Here is a 26,811-nt window from a genome sequence, read left to right as displayed (position 1 = left end):
TAGAACGTGGGTGTGACAGTGAAACCGTAGAACCATGGAAGGTGATGCTTTAATCAGTGGAACCATAGAAACCTATGCTTTAATGTAGTAGAGAAGTTGAGCCATGTCGAGCCGACACAGTCCAAGACCATTGTGTTTCGGGCCAGCATAACATAAAATAATTTCGGGCTAGACCAGACCGTGTATAAATACTAAAACCTAGGACGACACGGTCAAAATACTTCTTTAAATTATTTCTAGCTTCATTATAGATGTAAAAAATTGTACGAGAAAGGGGGCCTTTAAAAATATACTGCTATGGCTAGCAAGTGACTCAAAATTGCTACTAAGATAAATATAACTATCGATTTATTCTATAACTTTTGTGAAAAAATAAAAATTATTGGAACATAAAAGAACTACTAGGTATGTGCTCGTGCGTTGCCACGTACGCACAATTACATAAAAACAAACATATATATCCTCGGCATCAATATACAACAAATCATTTGCACAAATGAATACCACCACAGTTATAGATAGACAAATCACACACTACAATCCACTGGATTTTTGTCGCCCCTTGCAACAATACAAAAGTTGTTTGATAAAATTATAGTGTGCAACGATTACATAGAAATAAACAACATATATATTCTCTACATCAATATATCAAAATCATTTGCACAAATGAATGCCACCACAAGTATAGGCAGACAGATCACACCCTATAATTCACCGGATTTTTTCCCTTCCCTATGTGTCCAATGTAATACAACAATAATATAGGCTTGATATGGCAAGACACCTATGCGACCTGTGTGATGGCCGATTCGATCGATCAGATGGTCACCTTAGTCCAGAGAGCTCCATGGCTTCTACACCAAGCGAGCATTCGTCCGCTGCAAAATCCATGTACTTTTGAAGTAGGAGCTCCGATGAGACGAACTCTGGCATGTCCACGTTCTGCGACACCTCCCATCTCTCTGTGAGCATGTCTCCTTCCAGCATCCTGATCACCTCAAACATTCTAGGCCAGTGAGACAGGTGGTACTGACTCAACCCTGTCCTAGTTGCTACCAGGCCTTTGTCCACCATCATTCCTAACTGCTTTTCTTGATGGAGTTTCTTAACCTGGAAACATGGTCATGGCAATGACAAAAGCTTGCAATTCTCAAAGAACACTCAAGAGACTGAACTGAAGGGCAAAGCAACTATGGAGGCCATTTTCCCCAAACATGCCCACCTAAAAAGTTCCCCAAACATGCATGAAGAAACATGCCCACCTCAAAATCACCCAGCATTGGATGGTGGAAAACAGCAGTATTACGTGAAGGATTAGATCGGATGTTCCTCTCTTGTTCAACAGCCTCTAGTAGCTCTTGGCTGCAGAGTGTCGCAAGAATAAGTGAGAACCAGCAATTCAGTCCCTTAGGAGTTAAGACAGAGTAGAGGTTGCAATTTTCACCTCATAGGATCTTTCATGCTGATATGCTGCCAACACATGGGGCACTGGGAGCTTCTCTGGCACCTAAATTATTACCTGAATTATAATATACACCTATTGACAAGCACATGAAATGGGACCTCACCAGGCTCTGCTTCCTGCCGTGACCAAGGCCATGGTTGAGAACCACGCGTCCACGCTGTCGGAGGAGGCCGTCAAGAACGACACCCTTGAGCAAACGGTCTCCGGCCTCGAGAAGCTGGAGAAGCCTCGCCTCTTTCACCCCTGCCCCGCAGCCGCCGTGTAGTGAGAGGTGAAGGGAAGAGCGCGCAGCGGCATGGGGCATGAGGACGGGAAGAGCACGTCCAGCCTCTGTCGCGGTGTCTCCCGGCCAAGGCTAGATCTGAGTGCGGCTGGAGCACGATGTACGGAGATCACACCCTAAACCAATACAATAGAAAATAGCATATGCATGATAAATGATGAACATTGTGCCCAAAGGTTTAGCAAATTACATGATAAATGATGAGACAAACTGAAAAAATCATGATGAAAATCAGCAACACCCAAATCAGTAGTTTCACACTGAAAGCAGAGGACAGCTGGGCCCAGGAGGGAGGTTTACCAGGCTGCATTATAGAGCATCCCTTCTGCATCATACAAAAATATGTTACAACTGCTTCCTTTCATTTTTTTTGTCTAGTAATGAGAGAATATAGTCTTTGCTTATATACCTGATCGGGTGCAATGTATTTAACAGTTTGCTTAGAAGATTTCATACACCTACAATATCTTGGAGAGGGATTGAACAGACCCTTAAAACTGCAACCACTTTCATGTAATTGGCGCAAAAATGTTTCTTCCAATAATTGAAGATAAAGAATGTGCTAACCATCAACAGTTGCAACCAGACTACAGAGAAGAAAGTGGAAACTGATCAGCTAAGAACTTTGGAGATGACTCTAGCACCGACCGTTCTTCCTCCTTCTCTAAGCGCAAATCTTTGCCCTGCATCAAAGGCACGAGTTGACGATCCAACATGTAAAGATAATAATGTGTTTACCTTGCTAGGAAAATCTTCGTATAAGTATGATGGAATCATCTCAACCCTTTTGTGGTCAGTTTGCCTCATATTTTTAGAATTACTAATGTATTGTACATTAATAAAGCATAGTAAGCGATGGTTGGTCATGGTTCTTACATCTGTGACACTCCAGGACAACAGGTATATTGTTCAGAAGCTTCCTTAGAATAGCTCACCATTCTTGATCAATTGCAAAGGATAGTAGCCATCTAAATCTTGCAATAGAGAAGCGATCAAAACAAAATTATCACTTCTCAGATGTCGATTTCATGCAAAAAAATGTAATGCCTGACTGCCATAAGTCAACAGATCATCTATTTGTTTAGAGGTACCACACCCACTTCATAAAGAGAATCATAAGAAAACCAAAATTATCTACCACCAAAAGAAGACCTTTGTTAATTTTTAAGTCCATCTCGTATATGTATATCATGTGCCAAGTACATGGACCCTGTTGTGAGCAACGAAGAAGGAGCATGGTTCATTAAAAATAAGTTCATAATGGATAGAAATTAATTTAGATCAATGACATCTAATGAACTCATAATTGCATAACAAGATGGAGAGAGGGATGTAGAGATAGACTGAAAAATAATATCTTTATAAATTCTTTTGAAGATGAAAGGCCTAGTGAGGCCTAGTGAGACCGAAGATGAAAGTTTTGGCTAATCGCTAATTGCAATTGAAGTAACCTTGTACTGGATCTTACTTTTAAAATCTAGCCCTATAGGACTTCATCGAGTGTGACTGCAAGCTAGCGCTCTCTTAACTCCAATATAATAGACTGCACCTGCACATACCTTGTATTTCAATTATTTCCATTTCAACTGCAATATGTATAGATACTGTCATGTGGGGGAAAATATGCCTTCCCATCTTTCATTGTGTACCCAAGAACAACAAATGCAGTCGATTTTCCTGCAGAATTCTTTCGAAAGCACAAAGAACCCCTCTATATAAGCATCAATTTCATCAGACATGACTTAAACCACCACCACGAACTACATTTGCTACTTCTTCAATTAGTACAAAACCTAGGAGCATGACACTCGTGCACCAAACTTGATCAATTCACTGAGCAAAATATTATATAATGAAGCTAAATTCGTAACGAAAAGAAATTTAATTTGATGCGAGCAAAGCTTTGATGGAGAGTGAAGGAAGATAGGGAGCGACCTTGAAGGTGGGCGCAGAGGGTAGAGTTTTAGCTTTTCTTTCTAGAGTTGGTCAACAAAACAACAATAAGGTTGTACCCAATCTGGCTTGAGGTCAACAGATCTGGAATCACAAAATCTGTAATAAAATAGAGGATCAAAAACTTACTTCTGATAAGTATAAGACTTTTCCAAATAAAATGGAGGCTGAGCTGCTTGCTTCCTTGTGCTATACAGGTTAAACTTCCTTGTGCTTCCTTCCTTGTGTTGTCTACTAACAAAATCTGTAATAAAATGGAGGCTGTTAACACAAGCATCCATGGCATTAACACCATAGTTTGTTAGGAAAATTAAACAGAAACATGGTCAAAAAAATGAAATCAAAATGGTATGGACAGGCTAAGAATAACCTAAATGGTATGGGCATGAACTCGGTACTTACCCATTTTATACTTTTTAGGTCAAAATCCTTAGCCCTTGGTTTAGGATGAAGTGGTTAGAACTTCAATTGCTTTTGCATTTATTGTAGTTCAAGTACTTGGTTGATGTCATGTATGCTATTGATGCTGGAAGGACAAGGAGGCAGCCCAGGACCAGGATATAGCACATACAAGTTAAAGTTGATACATTACCCACTTTCTCAAGTACAAGGAGTCAGAGCCCTAGGTTCTTTTGTTTAGGAGATACATTAGTCGATTTTAGTTAGATATATTAGCAAATTGGATTAGAATCAGTTAAAGTTGTATGAGATGATGGGCTCGTAACTTGTCATTATATATATAGGTCACGTGTATTTGGAAAACTACAAGAATGGATAAATCTAGTTTCATGTTTCCCCTGTTCTCCTACCTTTGTTCGTGTGATATGGCTGGCGCCTAAATCTCTGTTTCATAGGTCTAGGTCCACGTACTATTACTTTGTATGCCTACACCCTTCGCAACCTACCAGAAACCAACCAGCCACCAGTATTCCAAATTACTGAAAAATGCATTTTCTCAAAAAAAAGAAAGAAAACAACAAACAACTTAATTACTGAATTAGTTTAATATGCTAAATAATCCACACTGTGCCACACTGTTTCCCATATTTTATTCTTTTCAATGAACACGGCTCAAGACAATGGGCAATTTCCTCAAGATACTGAATTGTACCGTTTACTTAGAGCACAAATAAGATGTGCCATTACATAGACTTCTTTTAATTAGTAACTTAATCATAATTACGATTCAAGAATGTTTCCCTTTTATTTGCCAACAGATTTCTGCTATGTTCAAGATTGGGAACAGCAAGGAAGTTCTTCCAATACCTGATTACCTTTCGCAGCACTACAAGGACTTCATTAGGAAGTGTCTGCAACGTGACCCATCCCTGCGGATGTGAGTATGTGACACCAGCTTCATCTCTCAATTCCGTGAAGGGAGTCGCGTGGTTTTTCCCTGCATCTATACCACCCTATAGGCAGATTGTTAGTGGGTAGGGATTTCTACGCAATCTGCCTATGCTTAGTACTATTTAGCGGGTTTAAAGTACACACGGATCTCTAGATATCACCTGAGGCATCTGCGTCCGGTAGAACACCCTGGGCACTGCATGCCCACGAGCCCGGACTTTGTCCATGACTCCGGACCAGAACTGTGCTGCGAAATCCGCAGCCTGCGCGTAGATGCGGACGCTGGTCCAGTAGCAGCCATCGTGCAGGCGAGAGTTCAGGACCATGACGTCTGGAACACGATCACCGGACATGAAGTAGGACCGGATGAGCTGCCGGAAACCTCTGTTCCGGAGGGAATGCAAGCCGAGATAGTTCATGCTCATGTTCCAGTGGCCGTTGAAGATGCTTGTGATCCTTAGAGTCCCTGCCCCACCAATGGGATTGGTGAACACTGCATCAAACTGGCGTGTCACAGCAGACGTGTCCGTGATGCCGAGGACGAAGGTGAGGAGGTTCCGGATGGTGTCGACGTGGTTAGAGTCGCCCCAGAAGAAGAGCCACTTCCCGTCAAGGCACCACCACGACGCATCGGCCACAAAGAGCTTGAAGGAGCAGTGCGCCGAGTACACCCACCCGTTGCTCTCCAGCGCGCCGAGCGGCCCGTCGCACCACGGTGCCTTGCACGGGTGGTCCAACTCCAAGCACCGGTACCGCCCCGCTGCGTCTGACGCCCAACCACCGGATACGGTCACCAGATGCCAATGGGAAATTTCTAGGATCCGGCTGGGTTCTAGGATTCGGCTGGGTTCTGTGCCAGGTACCTTGCTGGTGAATAGATAGAAGATGCGACACAAGCTGCGGAGGAAGGGGGCAGATCCGAGGATTTTAGGAAGATGTTGGGATGGGGTGCTGGATCCGCTTCGAGCATGGCAACGGTTACCGCAGCAGGCCAGGCGGGCACCGCGGAGGCCGAGGTCGAGAAGGCGGAGTAGTACCTGGCGCCGCGTGTCGCGGGGAGCGAGGCGAGGATGGCGGGGCGACACCTTCCATCGATGGAGCGCGGGCGCGATGATGGCGGGAGCGGCGATGGAGGATCCCTGGAAGGGCGCGACGGAGAGCAGGGCGGGCGGGGCATGGTGCACCAGGGGAGAGGTCGCTCGCGCGAGGGCACACGGGGGCACAACTCCATGGAGAGGGCGGACGCGGAGAGAGCCTAGCGCGGCGATCCAGGGCGGAGGATGTCACGGACGCGGGATCTGGACGCGGATTGCGGGAGAGAGCGACGATTGCGGGAGACAGGCGGGGGCGGTTGCCGCGGGGCGAGCATGCAGAACCGTGCTGAATGTGAACGTTTACAATAGAGGCTTAATGAGTAGTAGAGAGCTAAGCATTTCGTGTTGTGCTGGTATAAAAACGGTATATGTGGTTGTGCTATTCATTATGACTAAATTTAAGGCACGACATAATACGATCATTGGAACCATATTGGTTTGGACTATTTTTTATGTCAAATTGTATTTTGGACTTCTATTTTCTAGCATTGTTCGGGTACTTTCATGTCTTGCCGGAGTAGAAATATCGGGTATGCATGCACTTGGGTTGCGTCTGGTCGGACGGGTGCATCTAAATCCGAACCCCCCCGCTCTTGGTCAGAGGGGGAGTAAAGCAAACAACGGCGGACATGGTGCGCCCAGGAAAAGCGCTTGCGGCGCCCCAGCTCCTCCTCCTCGTGTTCCTCTGCCTCCTAGCCGGTGGAGCCCGCGCATCCCCGCCCACAGACGCGCTACGCCGCGTCTCCCCGCGCGCGGGGGCCGGTGGCCTCTGCCAGCAGCTGCTCCTGCCGCAGGGTTACCCGTGCACCGAGCACACCGTACGTACGTCATTCCCGCTGCCTGTTCTTGATCTTCTTGTCTCTTGCAGTCGAGAGTTAATTCTTTGTTACTTTGTGCTCTGTTGTTCCGGACCGAATTGTTAGCATCGCAACAAGGATCGGTTGGTTGGGTATGACTAGCTTACTAGATTGATTGCATTATGGTAAGGCATTGGTTTTTTTTTTGTCTCAATATCGTTGAGCGCCCCATTAAAGGAGGGCCGGGATTGGTGTTGCAGTAACCATCACCCATCTGGAAATCGCGTTCTTGTATCTATCGCTGAATAATGAGCCCAATCAGACACCGCGAGGGAAGACTGGAAGAGTCAATATTTGTTCCAGTTTCAATTGGAGTTGCCGTAAAACCACTGGACTCTGTCTCTCAGGTCCCTTTCTGAGATGTGGAAAGCAAAGCCAACACATAATGGCCCCTAGGCTTCCATTAGTATTTTCTCTACAGTCTATGGCTCTAGGTTAATCAGAGCAAAGTGGCTTCTATCCTTGCTTTCCACTCCAAGCAAAGGAGAAAGTTTCTGACAGACAGACTTTGCTTATACTTCTGTAATTTGAGTGTTGATGCCCGGTCCCAAGGAACACAAGGCTTGTTACGGCACCACTATGTGCATATGAACTGTGAAAAATTTCTTTTAGTTCTCCATTGTGTAAAATACCTTTTATGGTTTCATATTGCTTATTGCTTTAACCTTGTACCCCTGCCAACTAAGGGAATGTTCGTCTACAAGGGATTGAATCTCCAAGTGGATCTAATCCATGGAGGGATTGAGTGGATCCCTCCCTTCACTTAATCCCCTTGGGGGTTGAATCCCTTTATGGTTTAATCCCTGCCCCCAAAACGTTTATTTGGTTAATCCCTGCCATTTGCAACAGAATTCATAAACAACAAGTCGCAGCATGTGTTCTGAAACATGCAAGTCCGAATATGACTGCACAAACGAAGAGCCAAGATGCAAGTCCCTGCCATATGCAATAAAGTGCAAAACTTGAATTCAATCACAAACGAATAAGAAGATGCAAGTTCGGCCACTTGAATTCAATGCTGAGTGAAGTGTCCCTAGCATTTTGAATCCTAAAACTGAAATACACTTCTTTAAATTCTGAAACTGAATGGTGTCCCTAGTTTTCTCAAACTGAAACAAGTATCAACATGTGTTCTGAAACATGCAAGCAGGGAAAAATCTAAGTGTCTCCATATCAAATAAGGCATATAGAAATCTACATCAAGACTAGCAGCATGTGTTCTTCTCATGTCACCAAAATGCCATGCCCAGTCATGCCTTGGACGAGGAACTTGGGCTCCAAAAGAAAATGTCACCAATTGAAGAGAGTCTCCAACAAGGTGGCAACCACACCTACCAGGTCACACATGACCTGCACAATTGCCATAGGAAACAACATTATATTAATTAATTTCCAATCAACAGTTGCAGCTTTTATGAAAGATTTAAACAAATGAAGGCAAGAAATACAGATGAGTGTTGGTGAATAGACTATTTTGCTCCAGGTTGCTGCACAAGACACCACAACTACTCCGTCTAAAGAAACCCAATGACATAATAGAACTTTGAAATGATAAATAAGCAGTAAAGTGTGCTGCTCATTAAATAAGAAGTGCTAAACAACAATAAATATGATATGTTAACTAATTTACAGACTTTGAATATATCATAAGCAAAAGGTCATGTACAAGCATATATCAATTAGGGCTGGCTAAAACATTCAGAATGTTCTCTATTTGTGCAAATCATACCAAGTTTAGGTCTTTAGCTAGCTAGAAACACGATGATATAATAGACCACTGTTGGGCGGTACACAACTTTCCTACTGCTCATTCAAAAGAAACACGATGATATAATAGAACTTTTGAAATAATAAACAAGCAGTACAGTGGGCTACACAATAGTAAAGTGTGTTCATTAAATAAGCAGTGCTAAACAACAGTAAATATTAAAGTTGGGCATTAATTTTTTTGATGGACAAGATTAGGATTTGGTGGCCTCAGGAGTTTCTTGGAGAGGGTAGGAACAACTAGGTCAAAGAAATGCTTTATGTGATGATGGAATGTATCACCACTATGTCCAAATTCTTCTGTTAGGTCTTCAAACGAGGCATTATGGCTGAGCATGTATAAGAAGAATGCTAGCTTCTCATCGACCTTTATTCTTGTATCACGAACCAGCCCCTCCCTTCTAAGATAACTTGCCAACAATTTGAAAAATTCAGGCTCCATCCTAAACGCTACCCGACAGTTCTTCAAATGACCTTGAAGCAACTCCTGAAGATGTTCTTCACCACTTAACTTTGATGTATGCCTTCGCTTCTTTTCCCTTGCTATGTTTGAACTAGAGTCCAATATATGTAGCATAGGAAAAAAACATCAGCATATCATCATCATCATCATCATCATCCCTTCTCTTTCTAAGGTGATCTCTTAGTGCCACATCCATTGCTAACTAAAAAGAATGAAAATAGCAATCTCACTTGTTGTCGAAACAAAATTAGCTCACTCGTATTGTGATAGTGAATAATACTGTCTCTATTTTTATAAAGAGGACCATAATCTGTAATAGGCAATTATCGAACAAAATTAGCTCACACCTTCAACCGACCATTCCCTCTTCTCTCTTTAAAATTAGTATGAAGGCAATAAGGACATCCACAAGTTATTAAACAAGCATGCACATCAAATCTCAACTACTCCAAGAAGCAGCCACCTTGCAATCACTAGCATTTGTTTTTGCTGTGTAAAGCTGACAAAGCTCAAGTGTTTGCTTCTTGTCCTCCGGCTGGGAAGCTTCAACCTACAATATGAATGTAGATTTTGGAGCCATGCATGCCTGCAGGCTGCAGAACCGGAGGGAGGGAGGGAATTGATCGCAAAATTGCCTGATCCAAAACGCTACAGATAAGTTCCAAGCGAATATCTCTCGGGCTGCCTAGTGGTTCCACCGAGATGCAGACGACATCGGCTTAGCGATGGGGCTCCTGCTCTCTCACGCAGCGCTCGCCGGCGATGGGGCTCCGGCTCCGTAGCCGTTGACTGCGCCAGGCGAAGTTCTTGTGCGGCGATGGGGATCCTAGATCTGCCCGTCGACTACAAATTATCGGACCCTAGATGCGATAGGAGACACGGAGGAAAGAGAATACCAGTGAGAATGCGGCTGTCGGAGGAGATCGACGCCGGAGAGAGGAATCTCGCGTCCTATACACCGTCGTCGCCGCCTACTCTTTACGTCTGATGTCTCGCTGGCGCCGTTCCACCCCTAAGAGACCGGGCGCCGTTCCAGACCAGGGGCACTGAAAAAATCATGAACTCGACCGGGCACAGTTCCAAGACGGGGACAAAAGGGGCTTAACCGAACGCCTTTCTTTTTTGGGTTGGGATTGTTTCCAGGAGGTGGTATTCCACGGGGATCAGGCCGTGATCCTGGCCGGGGAGGGCCTAACCGAACATGCCCTAAGGGTTTGTTCGGTTAGAAGTGGATTGGAGGGGATTAAATCCTTTGATAATCAAAATTGAATAGAAAGGCATTTAATTCCCCTCAATCTCCTCCGATCTTCATACAATTGAACAAGGTCTAAAGGGTTCATTACTAATAGTCATGCTAAACCATAAAGTGAACCTACTGGAATTGCTAAACATCTGTTGATATCACGCCATTGGTTTTTTTTTCTTATCTTGAACTGCAAACCATTTTTTTTGGCAATTTGTTTTTCATGGGAAAATTACTCAAATGTTATCTTTTATCTCGTTTAAGCTTCTTACTGATCAGAAATGATAAATTGTTATTGAAACTTAGCTTATTTTTGTTCGACAAAATTGCCCTGGAACCTTAATATTTTCAAATATCTTGTTGCACTTGCTTTTTTCTGCCTAAGTTCATAAAGTAAAAGTATGAGCTCTAACTGAAAGTTATTGTGTTACTACTTTTATTGAATTTGCTGCTCTTTTTAATAGGGATCTTAGTATAACTTTGTTGCAGGTTCAAACGGATGATGGCTTTCTTTTGTCTCTTCAGCATATTCCACATGGCAGAAATGGAATTGCAGATAATACTGGACCTCCAGTTTTTCTTCAGCACGGTCTTTTCCAGGTTTTTCCTTAGAACTATATGCATGCTTTTTACTTGGACCTTCTCATATCAAGATTGTGGTCACTTTGATATTTTTGGATGTTTTTTTGGATAGTGGACTTCATAGCTTCATTTACCTTAATAGATTACCTTTTTTCTGGCATCATTTCATTCTTCAATTGTGTTACTTTATTCAAATCCTTCACAGGGTGGAGATACATGGTTCATAAACTCCAATGAACAATCACTTGGATATATCCTTGCTGACAATGGTTTTGATGTTTGGGTCGGAAATGTTCGTGGCACACGTTGGAGTAAAGGCCACTCTACTCTCTCTGTTCATGATAAGGTAAATGCATTCCATCGGAAGTTGCACTATAAAAATCTTCGTAAACAAAAAACTATGAGATATCCACAAAAACCCTTCTATCATATCCACTTCTTGAATTGCTTTGCTTGCAAAAAAGTGATTGGTAGGCAACAAACTGCATTTTTCTTTAATCTCATCACAAGCTGCCTTCTTGCAATCGTATGCCATGGAGTTGTTAGACCCGCTCTCTCCCACTCATCGTGCTGCCCCACGGCGGCCGGGCTCTCACCACCGACAACTCTTGTTCCATTGAGTTTGATCCTTTCGGTTTATCTATGAAGGATCTATCTACCAGGACCCTTCTCGTCCGATGTGACACCTCGGGGCCGTTGTACACGCTTTGGCTACCCACTTCCTCCAGTGTCGCGTCTTCTCGCATGCTTTGGTTACTACCACTTTGTCTACTACTTGACATCGTCGTCTCAGACACCTTGGGCCTGACGTCATGTCCAAGTTGTCTAGTCGTTCAGGGGCCATTTTGATAGTCTATGTCATGCTTGTCAGCTAGTCCACCATGCTCGACTCCCTTTCTCTAGTTCCACTTCTCGAGCTGATCAGGCCTTCGATCTTGTATAATGTGATCTATGGACTTCTATTTTTAGCATGTTAGGTTATAAATATTATCTGATGATTTTGCATGACTTCTCCCATTTCCTTTAGACTTCTCCATTGCGATTGAAGTCTGATACTTTTCACACTTCTTCACACTTTTTTGCTTGGGTCTCCACCCAGTTCGGTCGCTCCGTTCGCGCTCTCCAGTGAGACAATAGTCGCGAGTTCGACAACTCCACCTCCCACTCTTTCTTTCTCTCACGAGGTTCAGTTGCGACTCTCGTACCCCCACACCTCCCCTAAGAACTGCTGGTCCAAACGAATGATTCATACCACCACCAATATGATCTGTTGCCTTTTCTTCAAGCGTCTCTCCCTGCCAGCTATTGGGTGGAGGCACGGAATACTGCCACCCATCTTCTCAACCGCCTGCGCTCCAAGGCAGCCAGTCATCGCACTCCTTTCTTCGCCCTCTTCGGCACCACCCCTTCCTATATGCACCTTCGCGTGTTTGGTTGTGCATGCTATCCTAACACCTCCGCCACTACTCCTCACATACTTTCCCCCCGATCCACTCGTCTTTTCCTTGGGTACTCTTACCACAAGAGGTACCGATGCCTTGACCTTCTAACCCATCGTGTCATCTCTCGACATGTCGTTTTTGATGAGGATGTCTTTCCCCTTGCTGGATCCTCCCCACACCTCCCGACCTCGACAGTCTCCTCGATTTCGATCCCATCGTCGTACCTTCTCTTCCCCCATCCTCGGCCCCATCGACCTTGTTGGAACTCGCTCTCTGCAGCAAGAAGGCCAACAAGGGTGAACGGTGGTGACAACAGGGTTACGTGCACGGGGGCAATAGCTCTGTTGATCTGGCCTCTCACGGGCACTGTGCGGGGGTATTTATAGGTATCTGAGTGCCCAGCGTCTTGTGTTAAGGACGCATGTGCCCTCAGGCACCTATTTTATCCCCAGAATATTCCCATAAAGCAGGGTTACAGACCGTAATTACAAGTACTCCTTTACAAGTCAGGCCCGTAATACAGAGGCGGCCACGCGGGGCCCGTTACAATGGGCCAGATCGCACGTGGGCCTTGGGACTGAAGGAGGACGCGCCGTGGTAGGACGTCGCCGCAGGCCTTCGTCAAAGTGCTGAGTCTTGCGAAGGGTGTCCCTGCCCGCTTTGTCTCTGTCGGACCAGCGGCTGCAGCGAAGGCCTCGAGCGAAGGGTGGCGTCTTTGCCTTCGCCCCAACATTTGCCCTCCGAGGGACCAGTTCGACAAAGTCACCTGGTGCCGAAGACGTCGCTAGATGGCGGAGACGCTGCCCTCGCTCGAAGTGGTTCCGCGGGGGTTTTTGATGTGACCGTTGATGGACGGCGTACTGTTGGATTGCGGGTTTCCCGAAGCGTCGCGGCCTGTCAGATTGCGGGTTTCCCGAAGAGCCGCGCCCCGCCTATAAAAGGGGGGCGGGGGCGGCGCTTTTTGAACTCTGCCTTCCGCGCTCCGTAAAACCCTAGCCGCCCGCCGTCCTGCTGCTCCTTTTCCTCCGCTGCTCCCTTAGCTCGCCGGCGTTCTGGCTCGAGTGAAGCAGACCGCCCGCCGCCGACGACGGTACGTAGCAATGCCATCCTCTTCTTCCTCCGCCGACGCCGCGTCGCCGGCCGCCGCCTCGTCTGAGGAGACGTTGAGTAACGTGGAGGTGGAGGAGTTGCGCGCCGGCGACTCTGTTGAATTTGGTGTGTCACGGATGACGTCAGCCCGCATTGAAGATATGCAGCGGTTGGGCTACTTTGGCGGCGGGGTCGCCCGTGCTCCGGGGACGGAGGAAGTCCCCGAGCCGGAGGGCGAGTTGGTTGTTTTCGAGGCGTTCTTCGTCGCCGGACTCCGCTTGCCGGCGCACCGTTTTGTCAGCGAAGTCCTGCGTAGATTCAACGTTCAAATACATCAGCTGACACCGAACGCCATAGTGGCGCTGGCGAAGTATGTCTGGGCGACGACTTCGTACGGCGGACAGCCGTCGGTTGAAGTTTTTGCGAAGAATTATTGTTTGCATTGGCAGAAAAGGATGGTTGAGGACGGAGTTGCCCAGTTCGGGTCATGTACATTCACGCCGAAGACCGGCAAGACCACAATGCCGGTAGTGGAGTTGGTCCCGTGCGCCCGCAACAAGTGGGGCAATTGGAATGAATTTTGGTTTTATGTTGCTGAGGCTACTGTCGAAGGCCATGAAGGGCTCCCCGTGTCCTTAATGTGCTCTCACTATTACTCTGCGTATCCACCTTATGAAGTGGCAGAAGAGGATGCAGACGAAGGGGCCCTTCGGTGCGCCGCCGGTCAGAGCAGCGGTCGAGATTTAGTTGAAGAGTTCGTGGCGTACGGGGTCTGGCCCTTGGCGCACGGCTGGGCGCTGGGCGAAGTATGCCCTCGCCAGATGCCCTTTCACGGAGGAAGGGTGGTGCGAAGTCCTGCCTTCGCACTGAATTTGCGAAACCGTGACCCGGCCGCCTTTGTGCGTGATGCGGAGGGCTTGGCGGTGCGGCTCGTGGGGCGTTACGTGCCGAGGACGGAAGGCCAGCGCAGCTTTGACATCCGCGGGTCAAATGAACGTTTGAACAGGGTCTTCGAATTAAATCAACTGCCGTACGACGGTTACCCTGGTCAAGACGAAGCGGACCGCCGTGGGAAGAAGCCGGCGGTGGAGACTGGAGGCGACCCTGCGCTGGTGGCCGCCGCCTCCTCAAAAAAGAGAAAATTAGGTACTGCGATGGGAAGACTTGGGGTGTCTGATAGTTTCGCTAGAGATTTAATGAGGACGTGTGCGGCCCCGGGGGAGAGGATGTCTTCGCCCGAGCTCCGGGAGTCTTCGGCTCGGATGCTGAGGGTTACCGGGGGTTGCTGGCCTAAAAACATTCCTATCCCCTGCGCGGCTGAGGAGGACTGTTTTACATCTCGTATGGTTCATCGGTGGAAAGTTTTTCCTTATGGGCGAAATATCGGTCATGTTGTGTGGGCAGTGATGGACAAGGATCGCCAAGGCGCGGCGCGAAAACGCCAGGCGACTGTGAGGGTTCACGAAGCCCGGCCGAAAAGGCATCGGGGAACGGCGAAGGCTGAGGCCTCTGGCGGAGGCAAGCCGCCGCTGCCGACGAAGGTGGGCGCCTCCGCGCCTGGCAAGGCGCCGGAGACGACGGTGGGCGCCGGAGGCCCCAAGCTGTCGAAGGTGGTGCCGTCTGCCAGCGGGGTGGCGGAGGCTGCGAAGGCGGCCCGATCGCTACCGCTACCTGGCAAGCGCGTTGCCGACTTCGGCACCGAGATTGATGTGGACGACTATCTTGGGGGTAAGTATATATGAATATATATACCTTTTTTTTTTTTTTGTTGACGCGTTGCAGGGTCGGACGAGGGCCCGCTTGCTCTAGTTGTGCCTGGCGCGGCGATCGCGACGGCTGCGCCAGCGCCGAAAGCGGGGGGAGAGACCCTTGGCGCCGGAGGCGAGGTGTCTGCCCTCGCGCTGGTCAGAGACGAGGCGGGCGTGGCGACCCGTCGGCTGAAGGGAGCGACGGAGGCGCTGAGTCAGGTCCGCCGAGCTATACATTTTTTTTTTTTACGCAACGACCTTACGTGTGTTCTGCAGGTGGCTGACTTCACCAGCCGCACTGCGTCGGGGGCCCTTACGGCAGCGTTGTCTGCCGAGGTCGAGAGACTTCGGACGCAACATGCGGACGCTGTCCGTGAGAAGTCGGCCTCCGACAGCAAGTGCCGCAAACTGGCGGAGAAGGTGGCCGTCCTTGAGAAGGAGAAGGCTGACCTCCGGCGCCAGCTGGCGGGGGAGAGGAGGGAGGCCAACGAAGCCATCGCCAAAGAGCAGGCTGCGCAGGCGGAGGCCAGGTTGGCGCGGGCGGAAGGCAATATCGCCAAGGAGCTCGCCGGAGAGCTGCAGCGGCGGCTTACTGCCCAGGAGAGCCGCGCGGAGGGGGCCGAGGCCGCGATGCGAGCGGAGGCCGAACGGACGCGCACGCAGCTCATGACTTCATATCGCGAGCTGGGTGTGCGGACGGGTGACTTCGAGGTGCCGGAGCGAGAGGCCGGGCTTCGCTGTCTGGAATGGGTGCAGGAGGAACTGCAGGAGCTCCCCACTGTCTTGGCGGGGTTGATGGCGTTCACCTCCCTGGTCACCTGCGAGGCAGCGATGAACGCGCTCTCTCGCGAAGGCTGCCGGCACTTTGAGGCCCTCGACCAGGTGGATGAGGATTTTGGGCGTGACATCTTTGAGGTCGAAGACCCCGTGGTGAAGGAATCCGCCGGGGCCCTCTATGACCGGATGTGGGGTTCATACGGTCGTGAGGTGGTCCGGGCGCGGGCCGAGGCTGCGAGGGCTCAGGTAACGCTGTCGTTTGCCCGGCGTGTGCTGGATGCGGTCTGTGCGTGTGTTTGCTGAGTTTTTGTGCGTTTTGTTTTAGGCGGAGCGCGGCGAGCGGGTGGACGACTTCGGGGCGCTGAACAGCGAGCTGCCTGAGCCGGAGACGACCCCTGCGGAGGCCGCGACTGGAGTCGCCCCGGGACCTACCCCGGAGACTGCGGAAGATGCACCGGGCGCTCCTGCATCTGCCGCGGCCGGCGAAGACCTTCCCCCAAAGGTGGCCGAAGGCGCGCCAGATGCCCCCGCAGCTGCTGTGCCGAGCGCTGAGGATCCAGCAGAGGCAGCGGCGGAGGCTCCCGCAGCGGCCGGGCCTTCGCAGGTGGCGTAGGTGGTGTTTAGGGTTGAGAGATTTTTGGATGTTGTACTGAATTTTGGTTGCTGCGCAGGTTCAAGATTTTGGGCCTGCGCACGCAACCGCTACTACTGAGTTTTGGGCGGCTTCGACCGCGGAAGATGGAAATGAATGTGGTGGGTCTGTTTCTGAGTTTTTTGATGTTACTGACTCTGGGAGCTCGGTTGAGTGGACTGAGGAGTCGTCGGAGGAGGACTTGGATTATTTTGCGGCCTTGGACGTGGCTGCGGCGGAGGCTGCACCACATGCTGCGGACGCGCCAGGCGTGCCCGGTCCTAGCACCGGGCACCGACGACGAAGGGCGGTTGCAAAGCGTAGGATTAGTGCGGAGGAAAGGGCTCGGCTTCGCGTTAGTAGGGCTGGCCGGCAGGAGCTGCTGTCTTTGCCGGCCGCCTCGGGTGTAGGGGAAGGGGAGCTGCGAAGCCTTTTTGCGGGTGAGGAGCTTAGGATAATGTTATTTAATTATAGAGAGATGGGGATTATTCCTAAGGTTGAGCCGATGTAGGGCGTGGTGCCCTCGCTTGTGTATGTGTAAAGGCTTGTAAAATGGAGTTGTGTGCCCTCGCGTGCCTGTGCCTGCGAGGGCGCTGTGTACTTTGTCTGGTGTGATTGATTGATTGGTCTTGCTGTTGTTTCTGCTTTTTGTTGTACTGTGCTGGCTGCGCCCTTAGGCGGTTCCTGCGATAGACTTCGGATTTTTGCGCGTTTGTGCTTGGTCCGGCTGCACCTTTTAGGCGACTTCTGCGCGGATAGTCTTCGCGATAGACTTCGGATTTTGCGCACTTGTTGTGCTAAGTCCGGCTGCACCCTTAGGCGACTTCTGCGCGGATAGTCTTCGCGATAGACTTCGTTTTTGCGCACTTGTTGTGCTAAGTCCGGCTGCACCCTTAGGCGACTTCTGCGCGGATAGTCTTTGCGATAGACTTCGTTTTTGCGCACTTGTTGTGCTAAGTCCGGCTGCACCCTTAGGCGACTTCTGCGCGGATAGTCTTCGCGATAGACTTCGTTTTTGCGCACTTGTTGTGCTAAGTCCGGCTGCACCCTTAGGCGACTTCTGCGCGGATAGTCTTTGCGATAGACTTCGTTTTTGCGCACTTGTTGTGCTAAGTCCGGCTGCACCCTTAGGCGACTTCTGCGCGGATAGTCTTTGCGATAGACTTCGTTTTTGCGCACTTGTTGTGCTAAGTCCGGCTGCACCCTTAGGCGACTTCTGCGCGGATTGGTCGCACGCGAGGGTGGCTAGCGCTTAGCCTCGCGGTGACTTCGAATTGGTCGAATGCCGAAGACCGTTGTTGCGGTCTTTTTTCGACACATGCTTTTGTGGGGGATTTTTTCTCACATATATTACATGGCTCCGCCTCGTTAAAAACCTCACCCCCCGGGAGGAAAAGAGTGCGGGCCGGTGCAAGATTGTTTGCGGCGAATTACAAGGGCGAAATCGGCTCTAAATGGGTCAAACAAAAAATTTGCGAAGGTTGTCGACGTTCCAGGAGTGCTCTAGGTCCTCGCCGTTTGGCGTTGTGAGCCTGTAAGCACTGGGGGAAGCTTTTGACTTGACTATGAAGGGGCCCTCCCACTTGGGCTCCAATTTGCCCTTGGACTCCGTCCGAGCTGTTCGGATGAGTACGAGGTCCCCCTCGCTGAACTCCCTCGGGATGACTGCACGGTCGCGCCATGCTTTGGTCTGGGCCTGATACTTGTTCAGGGCTTGTAAGGCGAAGACCCGGTCTCCGTCAATGAGATCTTTTGAAGTTGGCTCATCCACGTCGGGGACGGCTGACGGGACTGTACGTGGGGACCCATGCTTTATTTCTTGCGGGGTCATTGCCTCCGATCCGTATAGAAGGCGGAAAGGGGTGAACCCGGTTGCTCTGCACTCGGTTGTGTTGAGCGCCCAGACTGCCTCTGGTAATAAATCGGTCCACCTGCCTTTTCTTTCATCGAGGAGCATCTTTTAGACAGCTGTGAATATTTTCCCATTGGCGCGCTCCACGACCCCGTTGGACTGCGGATGATAGACTGAAGCGAAGGCAAGCTTGGTGCCGATGGAGAAACAAAAATCCTTGAAATCTTGGCTGTCGAACTGCTTGCCGTTGTCGACTGTTAGCTCGGACGGTACTCCGAAGCGGCAAACGATGTTCTGCCAGAAGAATTTTGGGCAGTCTTTGATGTGATTGTGGAAACAGCCCTTGCTTCAATCCATTTGGTGAAGTATTCGACAGCTACGAAGGCGAACTTAAGGTTCCCCTGAGCGGTGGGCAGGGGCCCGACGATGTCCAGGCCCCAGCGCTGGAGAGGCCATGTATGGGCAATCAGCTTTGTATATTGCGAGGGGTTGCCTGACCGAGGGGAGAACTTCTGGCAGGCTTCGCAGGACTTCGCGACCCGATTTGCGGCGCAGATCATTGCGGGCCAGTAAAACCCTTGACGGATCACCTTGGCAGCCAGGGCCCTTGGCCCTGCGTGCGAGCCGCACGTGCCGCTGTGGACTTCGCGTAGGATCTGCATGCCTTCGGTCTCGGTGACGCATTTGAGCATTGGCTGACTGACCCCTTTCTTGTACAGTTGGCCTTCGATCAGAGCGAAGTCCCGGCTTCGATGTCTGAGGCGCTTTGCCTCACTGACGTCGGCTGGATGATAGTATCCCTGTAGGAACAGGGTTATTGGTGCCCTCCAGTCTTCTGTCATGATTAGGTTGACTGTACGGTGGCCTTCGCTATCATTAGTGATCTGGAGCCCTTCGGGGCTCCGGACAGCTGGAGTGCCGATGGTGTGGAAAAACACGTCGGAGGGCAGGGGCTCGCCCCTGGCGGCGGCCTTGGCTAAGGCATCGGCCTCCTCGTTCTTGGCCCTATTAACATGCTGTAGGGTGAATCCCTTGAACTGTCTCTCGAGACTTCGGATAGCCGCGAGGTATTGCATGAGCGCGGGGTCTTTTGCTGCATAGTCTTTCTCGACCTGGCCGGCAACTATCTTGGAGTCTGTTTTGATGATACATGTGGTGACTCCGAGGGCCCTTAGTTTGCGGAGACCGAGGATGACTGCTTCATACTCTGCTATGTTGTTTGTACATTTGTCAGATTCCAGAGCAAAGCTGAGGCGTGCTGCGTATCTGTGTTTGACTCCGGCTGGTGAGGTTACGACTGCAGCGACGCCTGCCCCCGCATGACACCATGCACCGTCGCAATGGATAGTCCAGACCTTTTCTGTGGATGGGTCCGGCTGCGTTATTGGCCCTGTCCAGTCGACGACGAAGTCTGCCAGGACTTGCGACTTGATAGCTGTCCTGGGCTCGAAGCTGATGTGGTAGCCGGAGAGTTCGGCTGCCCACTTGGCAATCCTCACTGATGCCTCCGGGTTCCTGAATAATTCGCCGAGCCCCCTGTCTGAGGTGACTCGGACCTTAAATGCTTCAAAATAATGGCGCAACTTGCGCGAGGACATGACAACTGCGTAGGCAATCTTCTCCAGCTCTGTCATGTTGCATTTGGACGGTGTCAGGACTTCGCTGACAAAATAGACAGGGCACTGTTTGACTGCGCCCTCGACTGTCTGCTCCTGTACCAGTGCCGCGCTGACCGCGTGCGGCGAAGCCGCGACATAGAGCAATAAGGGGAGCGAGGAGTCTGGGCTTGTGAGGATGGCCAGCTCCGCCAGGTACTGTTTTAATGAGGCGAAGGCCGCTGCTTGCTCCGGTCCCCAGGCGAAGTCTTTCGCGCCGCGGAGTGTTTTGAGGAATGGAAGACTTCGCTCGGCGGACCTGGAGATGAATCTGTTGAGAGCGGCCATCCTGCCTGTCAGGCGCTGGACGTCCCTGGCCGACTGCGGAGGCGACATATCGACGATGGCCTGGATCTTGGTTGGGTTGGCCTCGATGCCCCGGCGGGACACCAGGTAGCCCAATATCTTGCCCTGGCGAACACCGAAAACACACTTTTCCGGGTTTAGGCGGAGTCGTGCATCTCGCATGTTCGCGAATGTTTCTGCCAGGTCGGCGAGATGGTCCTCCTTATTTTTGCTGGCGACGACGATGTCGTCCACATATGTGAATATATTTCTGCCGACCTGCCCCTCGAGCACTGTTTTGGTGAGTCTGGAGAAGGTGGATCCGGCATTCTTGAGACCCTCCGGCATTCTGACAAAGCAATAGGTGCCGAAGGGTGTTATAAAGCTGGTGCTGGCTTTGTCTTCCTCCTTCATGTATATCTGGTGATAGCCGGAGAAGCAGTCGAGGAGGGACATGACCTCGCATCCGGCCGCGCTATCGACTATTTTGTCGATCCGCGGCAACGGGAAATTGTCCTTTGGGCAGGACTTATTGAGACTGGTGAAGTCTATGCACATGCGCCATTTTCCGCTTTTTTTCTGCACCATCACAACATTGGAGAGCCACGTGGGGTAAGCCACTGGCTCGATGAATTTCGCCTCCAGGAGGCGATGCACCTCCGCCTTGGCGGCCTCTGTCTTCTCGTCTGACATTTTGCGAAGCTTCTGCTTTTTGGGTCGCACCGAAGGGTCAATCCCCAAGCTGTGCTCAATTATGGCTCGGCTGACTCCGACCAGATCGAGGGCAGACCAGGCGAAGACATCTTTATTCTTGGCCAGGCAGCAGAGAAGTCTCTCTTCTTCGAGTGAGGTGAGGTCTTCGCTGATAGTTACTGTCTGCTTGGGCGTGGCCTGATCGAGGGGGACGGTCTTGGTCCCATCTTGGCACTGCAACTGTGCCCTGTCGTGCTGCTTGTCGGTTGGGCTGGCCGGCGCAGGGACCTCGCGCTGGGTCGTGAGACAGTGTACGTTTCTCTGACCGGGCACGAAGTCCCGCTCAATGTTGCGCGCCGTCTGCTGGTTGCCGTAGACTGTGATGGCGCCTAGCGGGCCTGGTATCTTCATACATAGGTACAACCCGTGGATGGCGGCTTCGAACTTGTTGATGGAGCCCCGGCCCATGATGGCGTTGTATGGATATACCATGTCGACAATGTCAAAGGTTACTTGCTCACTTCGGGCATTGGGCGCTACACCGAAGGAGAGGGGCAACTCTATCTTGCCAACTGGGAAGGTGCCCTTGCCGCCGAAACCATACAACGGGTTGTCCGAAGGCTTCAGCAAGCTGTGGCTTATGCCCATGCGGTCGAAGGCGTGGAGGAAGATGATGTCCGCCTGACTGCCGTTGTCGACTAGGACTTTGTGTAAGTCCCAGCCTGCCACGCTGCAATTGATGACCATAGCGTCGATGTGGGGGGCGCTGCGCAGGTCGACGTCTCGTGCGTCGAAGGTTAGCGGTATGTGGGACCACTTCGTCTGCACAACTGGGCCAGTGACGGCGACATGGTTGATGCTGCGGTAGTGGTCCCGCTTCTGCCGCTTGGTGTCGAAGTCAGTGCTAGACCCCCCGGTTATCATGTGAATGACTCCGCGATATGGTTGATCGGCGAAGTCTTCCTGCTTTGGGGCATGGGGGTTGTTCTGATGTTGCTGGTGTGGTGGTGGGGGTGGAGGAGGTACGATTTGTACTTCCTGATGGTGTTGGTAAGCGTGGTGCGGTGGATGCGGAGCGGGAGCGTGAATATATGGTGGAGGGGGTGGCTGGTAATTATGCGCGACAATTCTGGGGTTGTCGGCTGGCTGCGCCCGCGCCATTCTGTCTCTGGTGGCCTTCGTCTCGGGGCAGTCTTTGGTCTGGTGGGCGCAGTCTTCGCCGTGGAAAAGGCAATAGAATCGGCGCGGCGGCTGTTGCGCCCGCCCTCGACCCCTGCCGCGAGTTCCGTTTCCGCGGCCCTGAGGGGGATATTCCTGGCGGCGAGGGGGATCAGCAGCAGGCTGTTGGTTGACGATGTTGTGCACTTGCTGTTGACTGCGGCCATCTCGACCGGAGTCTGGTTGCGGAGTCCTCGTCCAGGTGCGGCTGGACTGCGGGGCATCTTTGGGCTTCCGCTGTGACTCAACCTTGCGCTGGTGGAGCTCTTCGGATTTGGCATATTTTTCGAAGAGCTGATATAGCTCCTGCAAGCTCTTTGGTGGATCTCTGATACAATGGCTGTAGAGGACGCCCGCCCGAAGGCCATTGATGGCGTAGTGGATAGCGATCTGATCGTCGACAGAGGGCAGCTGTGACTTGAGTGTTAAGAACTTGCGGTAATACTCACGCAGAGTCTCTTTTTCCAGCTGTTTGCAAAGTGAGAGCTCGGCCAAAGCGTCGGTGTCTGGACGGTAGCCTTGGAAGTTGAGGAGGAACTTGTCCCTGAGACTTCTCCACGAATCGATGGACAGCGGAGGCAATCTGGTGAACCAGGTGAGTGCTGGGCCCTCTAGTGCGATGATGAAAGACTTCGCCATTGTGGCGTCGTCTCCTCCGGCTGATGCAACGGCGACCTGATAACTCATGATGTACTGCGCCGGGTCGGTGCTGCCGTTGTACTTGGGGTATGCCCCCGCTCGAAAGTTAGCCGGCCAAGGCGTCACTTGTAGGTGTGGCGCCAGGGGACTTCGCTCGTCGAGGTAGTTGACCCCTTGGAATGGCGCGCCGTGCTGGGAGACGTAGTCATGCTGGGGGAAACGCGGGATCTCCAGCTGCGCCCGGTGTTGCAGGGGTGGGCCATGCTGCCGGCCGAGGTGGCCCTCGCGCGTGTCCTCCGGTTGTGTGCGCTGTTGGAGGGGTGGCTCTTGCTGCAGACCGATGTGGCCTTCGCGCTGCATCAGCGCGATCTCGCGCTCGAGGTCTTGGGCTTTCTGCTCCTCGTCGCGTATTATTTGCCGCACTTTGGCTAGTGCGGACACACGCTGGCGCTTGGCCTCCAGTATCTCTTTCTGCCTCTGGAGATTGCGGTTCCTGAGGCGCAGGGCGCGCAGCTGCAGCTGTTCTTCTGTTGAGACGCCGAGGACCTCGCCGTCCTCGGTGAGGTCCGCGCCCTCCAGTGGGGCGAAGCCTGGGGGCGGCTGTGACTGTCCTTCGGTTCCGCAGGTGCGGAAGGTGTCGTCTTCGCCGGTGTGGGGAACATTGTCTTCAGTGGGCTCTTGGTGGGTGGATTGGGTGAGGACGAGGGCCTTGCCCTTTCTTGCGGCCAGCAGTGCTGCCTTCGCAGCCTCGTCAGCCTTGGGGTTAGCTCTCTTGGGTGCCATCGCGGGTGGTTTTGTCGTAGCACGAACGGTGGGCGCCAAATGTTGGAACTCGCTCTCTGCAGCAAGAAGGCCAACAAGGGTGAACGGTGGTGACAACAGGGTTACGTGCACGGGGGCAATAGCTCTGTTGATCTGGCCTCTCACGGGCACTGTGCGGGGGTATTTATAGGTATCTGAGTGCCCAGCGTCTTGTGTTAAGGACGCATGTGCCCTCAGGCACCTATTTTATCCCCAGAATATTCCCATAAAGCAGGGTTACAGACCGTAATTACAAGTACTCCTTTACAAGTCAGGCCCGTAATACAGAGGCGGCCACGCGGGGCCCGTTACAATGGGCCAGATCACACGTGGGCCTTGGGACTGAAGGAGGACGCGCCGTGGTAGGACGTCGCCGCAGGCCTTCGTCAAAGTGCTGAGTCTTGCGAAGGGTGTCCCTGCCCGCTTTGTCTCTGTCGGACCAGCGGCTGCAGCGAAGGCCTCGAGCGAAGGGTGGCGTCTTTGCCTTCGCCCCAACAGACCTCTTCCACACCGTGCACGGCCATGTCGCCTCCGCCTGTGCCAAACACGGGCCCGTCGCTTGCGCCATGCACGACCTCGTGATCCCCGCCTGCGCCTCTCGCAGCCTTGCCTCTCTGGCCACCTCCGCCTCGCTTCACCGAGCTCACCCACGTCTACCAACAACGTGTGTGGTCCGATCCTCCGGTCCCCTCCGCTAAGCCGGCCCGTGGCTCAGCCGTCTCTCGTGACGAACCGTCGGTTAGGCCTGGGCAAAAAACTGAACACCGAAACCGAAAAACTGGAATCAAAACCGATGAAACCGTAGTCAAGGTTATTAAAATGATAAAATGGTGAAACGCTCATGGGTGAAGTTTTGACTTTTAAACATTTAAACAAAGTTTACACATAGTTTTAAAAACATAGGAAAATGTCAATATATCATGATTTCATACAATAACATGAAGTTAAATACCAAAACAGAGAGGTTAGTGGCTTACCAAAACTTCACCCATGAGCCAGATTGGACCCCAAAAGTAACTAATAGACTGGGCCCAAAAGTAGCTAACAAACTCGGTCTAAAACACATGAAACACTGTGTTTTACAGTTTAGAACGCCAAAATGCTAATACGCGGTTTCAACCTCTAATTAGAGTTTTGACGTTTAAACGTCATTTAAGCGTAGTTTTAATAACACTTACCGTATTCGGTTACCATTCTTCAGAAACCGAAATTTAACTCGGTTTTCGGTTTTTAGTCCGGTTTAAACCAGAACACCGAACTTTGAGCCCACCATCTCAAAATTTTGTTTTATCTGTTTCAGACCAAGTCGGCTCCCCTCGGCTCCTCTCACGTCGACCCACTACCCCAGCCTCTCACGTCGTCGGCCCATGTTAGTCATTCATTCCTCCGCCCATCATGCATCATGAACAACTGGTCGACAACTAGCCTATATATGGTGCTCACGACACGCCTTGTCTCTTTGGAACGAACGTTTCCTGAAGGTTATGTGCATACTGTAGGTTGACGACATGGTGGTGGACTTGGGCGTCGATGCTGGGAGCAAGAGCTGGCGGATGCAGCAGCACCAACGTTGGCAGGTCACCAACTGCTTGCCGCCGGCCCCGTCCTCCACTAGCTTCTCTCACCGGCCCCGCCCTCCACCTGTCAACTAGTAGCTCACCGCTGGCCACGCTCTTGACCAGTAGGATGTCGTTCACCGTCGGCCTCGCTTTTCGCCATCAGCTCGCTATTGGCCCAACCCTCCACCATAGTCTGTCGTCGTCGTGAAACGATTGTTGCCCCGCCTGCTGTTGCGCCTTCGTCATTTATAGCGCCCTGTTTTTTTAATGTTTGGTTTTTTGGTTAAACTGAACCGAAATGTGTGGTTAACCAAATATTCGGTTTTTCCTTTTCTAGACATGATTTCGGTTAACATTCTTCAAAAACCAAAAAACTGAACCGAAAAACTTCGGTTAACCGATTGTCCAGTCCTACCGTCGGAGCACCATTCGGTCGCTATCCACCACGACCCATGCCACGTTCACTCGATGGTGACATGTCGATTAGTCTGTTTTCTCTGACATGTTGACCTGCTGGTGCTCATGGCCGACACTACTTTGGCTCTCTCTGTTTGCTCCGCACTCGCCAATCCACATTGGTGCCACGCTATGGTGTACGCGGCCATGCTAGCCAACCACACCTAGGACTTGGTGTCGTGAACTCCTAGCACCAAAGTGGTCACCGACAAGTGGATCTTCCACCACAAGCTCAAGTATGACGGCTCCCTGGATCTGTACAAGGCCCGTTGGGTCCTTCGGGGTTTCACTCAGCGCCCCAGAGTGAACTATGAAGAGACCTTCAGCCCTGTCGTCAAGCTCACCACCATTCGAATCGTCCTCTCCCTCGCCCTCTTCGGTACTGGGCGGTCCACCCGCTGAACATCAAGAATACCTTCCTTCACGGCACTCTAACCGAGACGGTGTACTGCAGTTAGCTCGCCGGCTTCGTCGACTCCACTCACCCAGGTATGGTGTGTAAGTTGAATCGTTCTTTATATGGCCTCAGGCAGGCATCGCAGGCTTGGTACAATCACTTCGCCTCCTACTTGGTCTCTCTCGGCTTTATCGAGGCCAAGTCGGACATGTCCCTGCTCATCCATCGACGCGGCGATGACACCGTTTACCTCCTCTACGCCAACGGCATTTGTGCTCATGGCATCTAGTGCTGCCCTCCTCCGGTGCACGATCGCCGCCCTTCAACGTGAGATCGCGATGAAGGACCTAGGTCCTCTCCACCACTTCCTTGGGGTCGTCGTGGAGTGGCGTCCCCAGGGCCTCTTCCTTCATCAGCGCCAGTACGCCATGGACATTCTGAAGCGGGCTAGCATGTCCGACTGCAAGCCCTGCTCCACGCCTGTCGCCACTTAGGCGAAGCTCTCCAAC

At 51.1% G+C, this 26,811-nt stretch overlaps 2 protein-coding genes across 51 annotated transcripts in view; one reads left to right on the top strand and one right to left on the bottom strand.

The window, feature by feature from the left end:
* Positions 1 to 545: 545 nt before the first annotated feature.
* LOC103632375 (uncharacterized) lies at positions 546 to 6,515 on the bottom strand. 49 transcript variants are annotated; one of them, XM_035960930.1, is made up of 13 exons: positions 6,092 to 6,362; positions 5,216 to 5,951; positions 4,979 to 5,116; positions 3,834 to 3,948; positions 3,311 to 3,727; positions 2,628 to 2,725; positions 2,319 to 2,434; positions 2,161 to 2,218; positions 1,942 to 2,076; positions 1,572 to 1,839; positions 1,448 to 1,510; positions 1,266 to 1,365; positions 546 to 1,113 (listed from the first exon to the last, which is right to left on the bottom strand). In XM_035960930.1, the coding sequence occupies exons 1-5, from the start codon at positions 6,283 to 6,285 to the stop codon at positions 3,633 to 3,635; spliced, it is 1,278 nt and encodes a 425-aa protein (XP_035816823.1). In that variant the 5' UTR covers positions 6,286 to 6,362; the 3' UTR covers positions 546 to 1,113; positions 1,266 to 1,365; positions 1,448 to 1,510; positions 1,572 to 1,839; positions 1,942 to 2,076; positions 2,161 to 2,218; positions 2,319 to 2,434; positions 2,628 to 2,725; positions 3,311 to 3,632. The 49 variants fall into 49 exon arrangements, 23 of the variants coding, with proteins under 23 accessions (XP_035816823.1, XP_035816826.1, XP_035816814.1 ...); XM_035960933.1 differs by lacking the exon at positions 3,311 to 3,727 and having other exon boundaries at positions 1,572 to 1,867; positions 1,963 to 2,076; positions 2,161 to 2,248; XR_002263359.2 differs by having other exon boundaries at positions 2,161 to 2,209; positions 3,311 to 3,948; positions 4,971 to 5,116; positions 5,216 to 6,515.
* A 149-nt stretch (positions 6,516 to 6,664) lies between these two features.
* The window catches only part of LOC100273980 (Triacylglycerol lipase 1), a 35,146-nt gene continuing 14,999 nt past the window's right edge, over positions 6,665 to 26,811 (top strand). Inside the window, exons 1-3 of one of the 2 annotated variants that reach the window (NM_001360522.1) lie at positions 6,714 to 6,966; positions 10,968 to 11,078; positions 11,266 to 11,406. In NM_001360522.1, the coding sequence (NP_001347451.1) occupies positions 6,778 to 6,966; positions 10,968 to 11,078; positions 11,266 to 11,406 (441 nt within the window). In that variant the 5' untranslated portion in view covers positions 6,714 to 6,777. Of the gene's footprint in view, positions 6,967 to 10,967; positions 11,079 to 11,265; positions 11,407 to 26,811 lie in introns of both variants that reach the window. The other variant, XM_008652894.4, reaches the window with a different exon arrangement.

The sequence above is a fragment of the Zea mays genome, chromosome 7 (assembly GCF_902167145.1).
Source record: "Zea mays cultivar B73 chromosome 7, Zm-B73-REFERENCE-NAM-5.0, whole genome shotgun sequence".
In the NCBI taxonomy this organism is placed as follows: domain Eukaryota; kingdom Viridiplantae; phylum Streptophyta; class Magnoliopsida; order Poales; family Poaceae; genus Zea; species Zea mays.
Note: the sequence above shows the minus strand (reverse complement) of the source record. Positions and strands in the feature narration are given on the sequence as shown.

Excerpts from the sequence above, each read along its gene's own strand:
- LOC103632375 (XM_035960918.1), bottom strand. The coding sequence starts at position 6,285 with ATGGAGTTGTGCCCCCGTGTGCCCTCGCGCGAGCGACCTCTCCCCTGG. Across the intron at positions 5,952-6,091 it reads CCCGCGACACGCGGCGCCAG|CTTGTGTCGCATCTTCTATC; the intron begins GTACTACTCCGC and ends CTTCCTCCGCAG. Across the intron at positions 3,949-4,978 it reads TCCTTGTAGTGCTGCGAAAG|ATTTTGTTAGTAGACAACAC; the intron begins GTAATCAGGTAT and ends ATTTTATTACAG.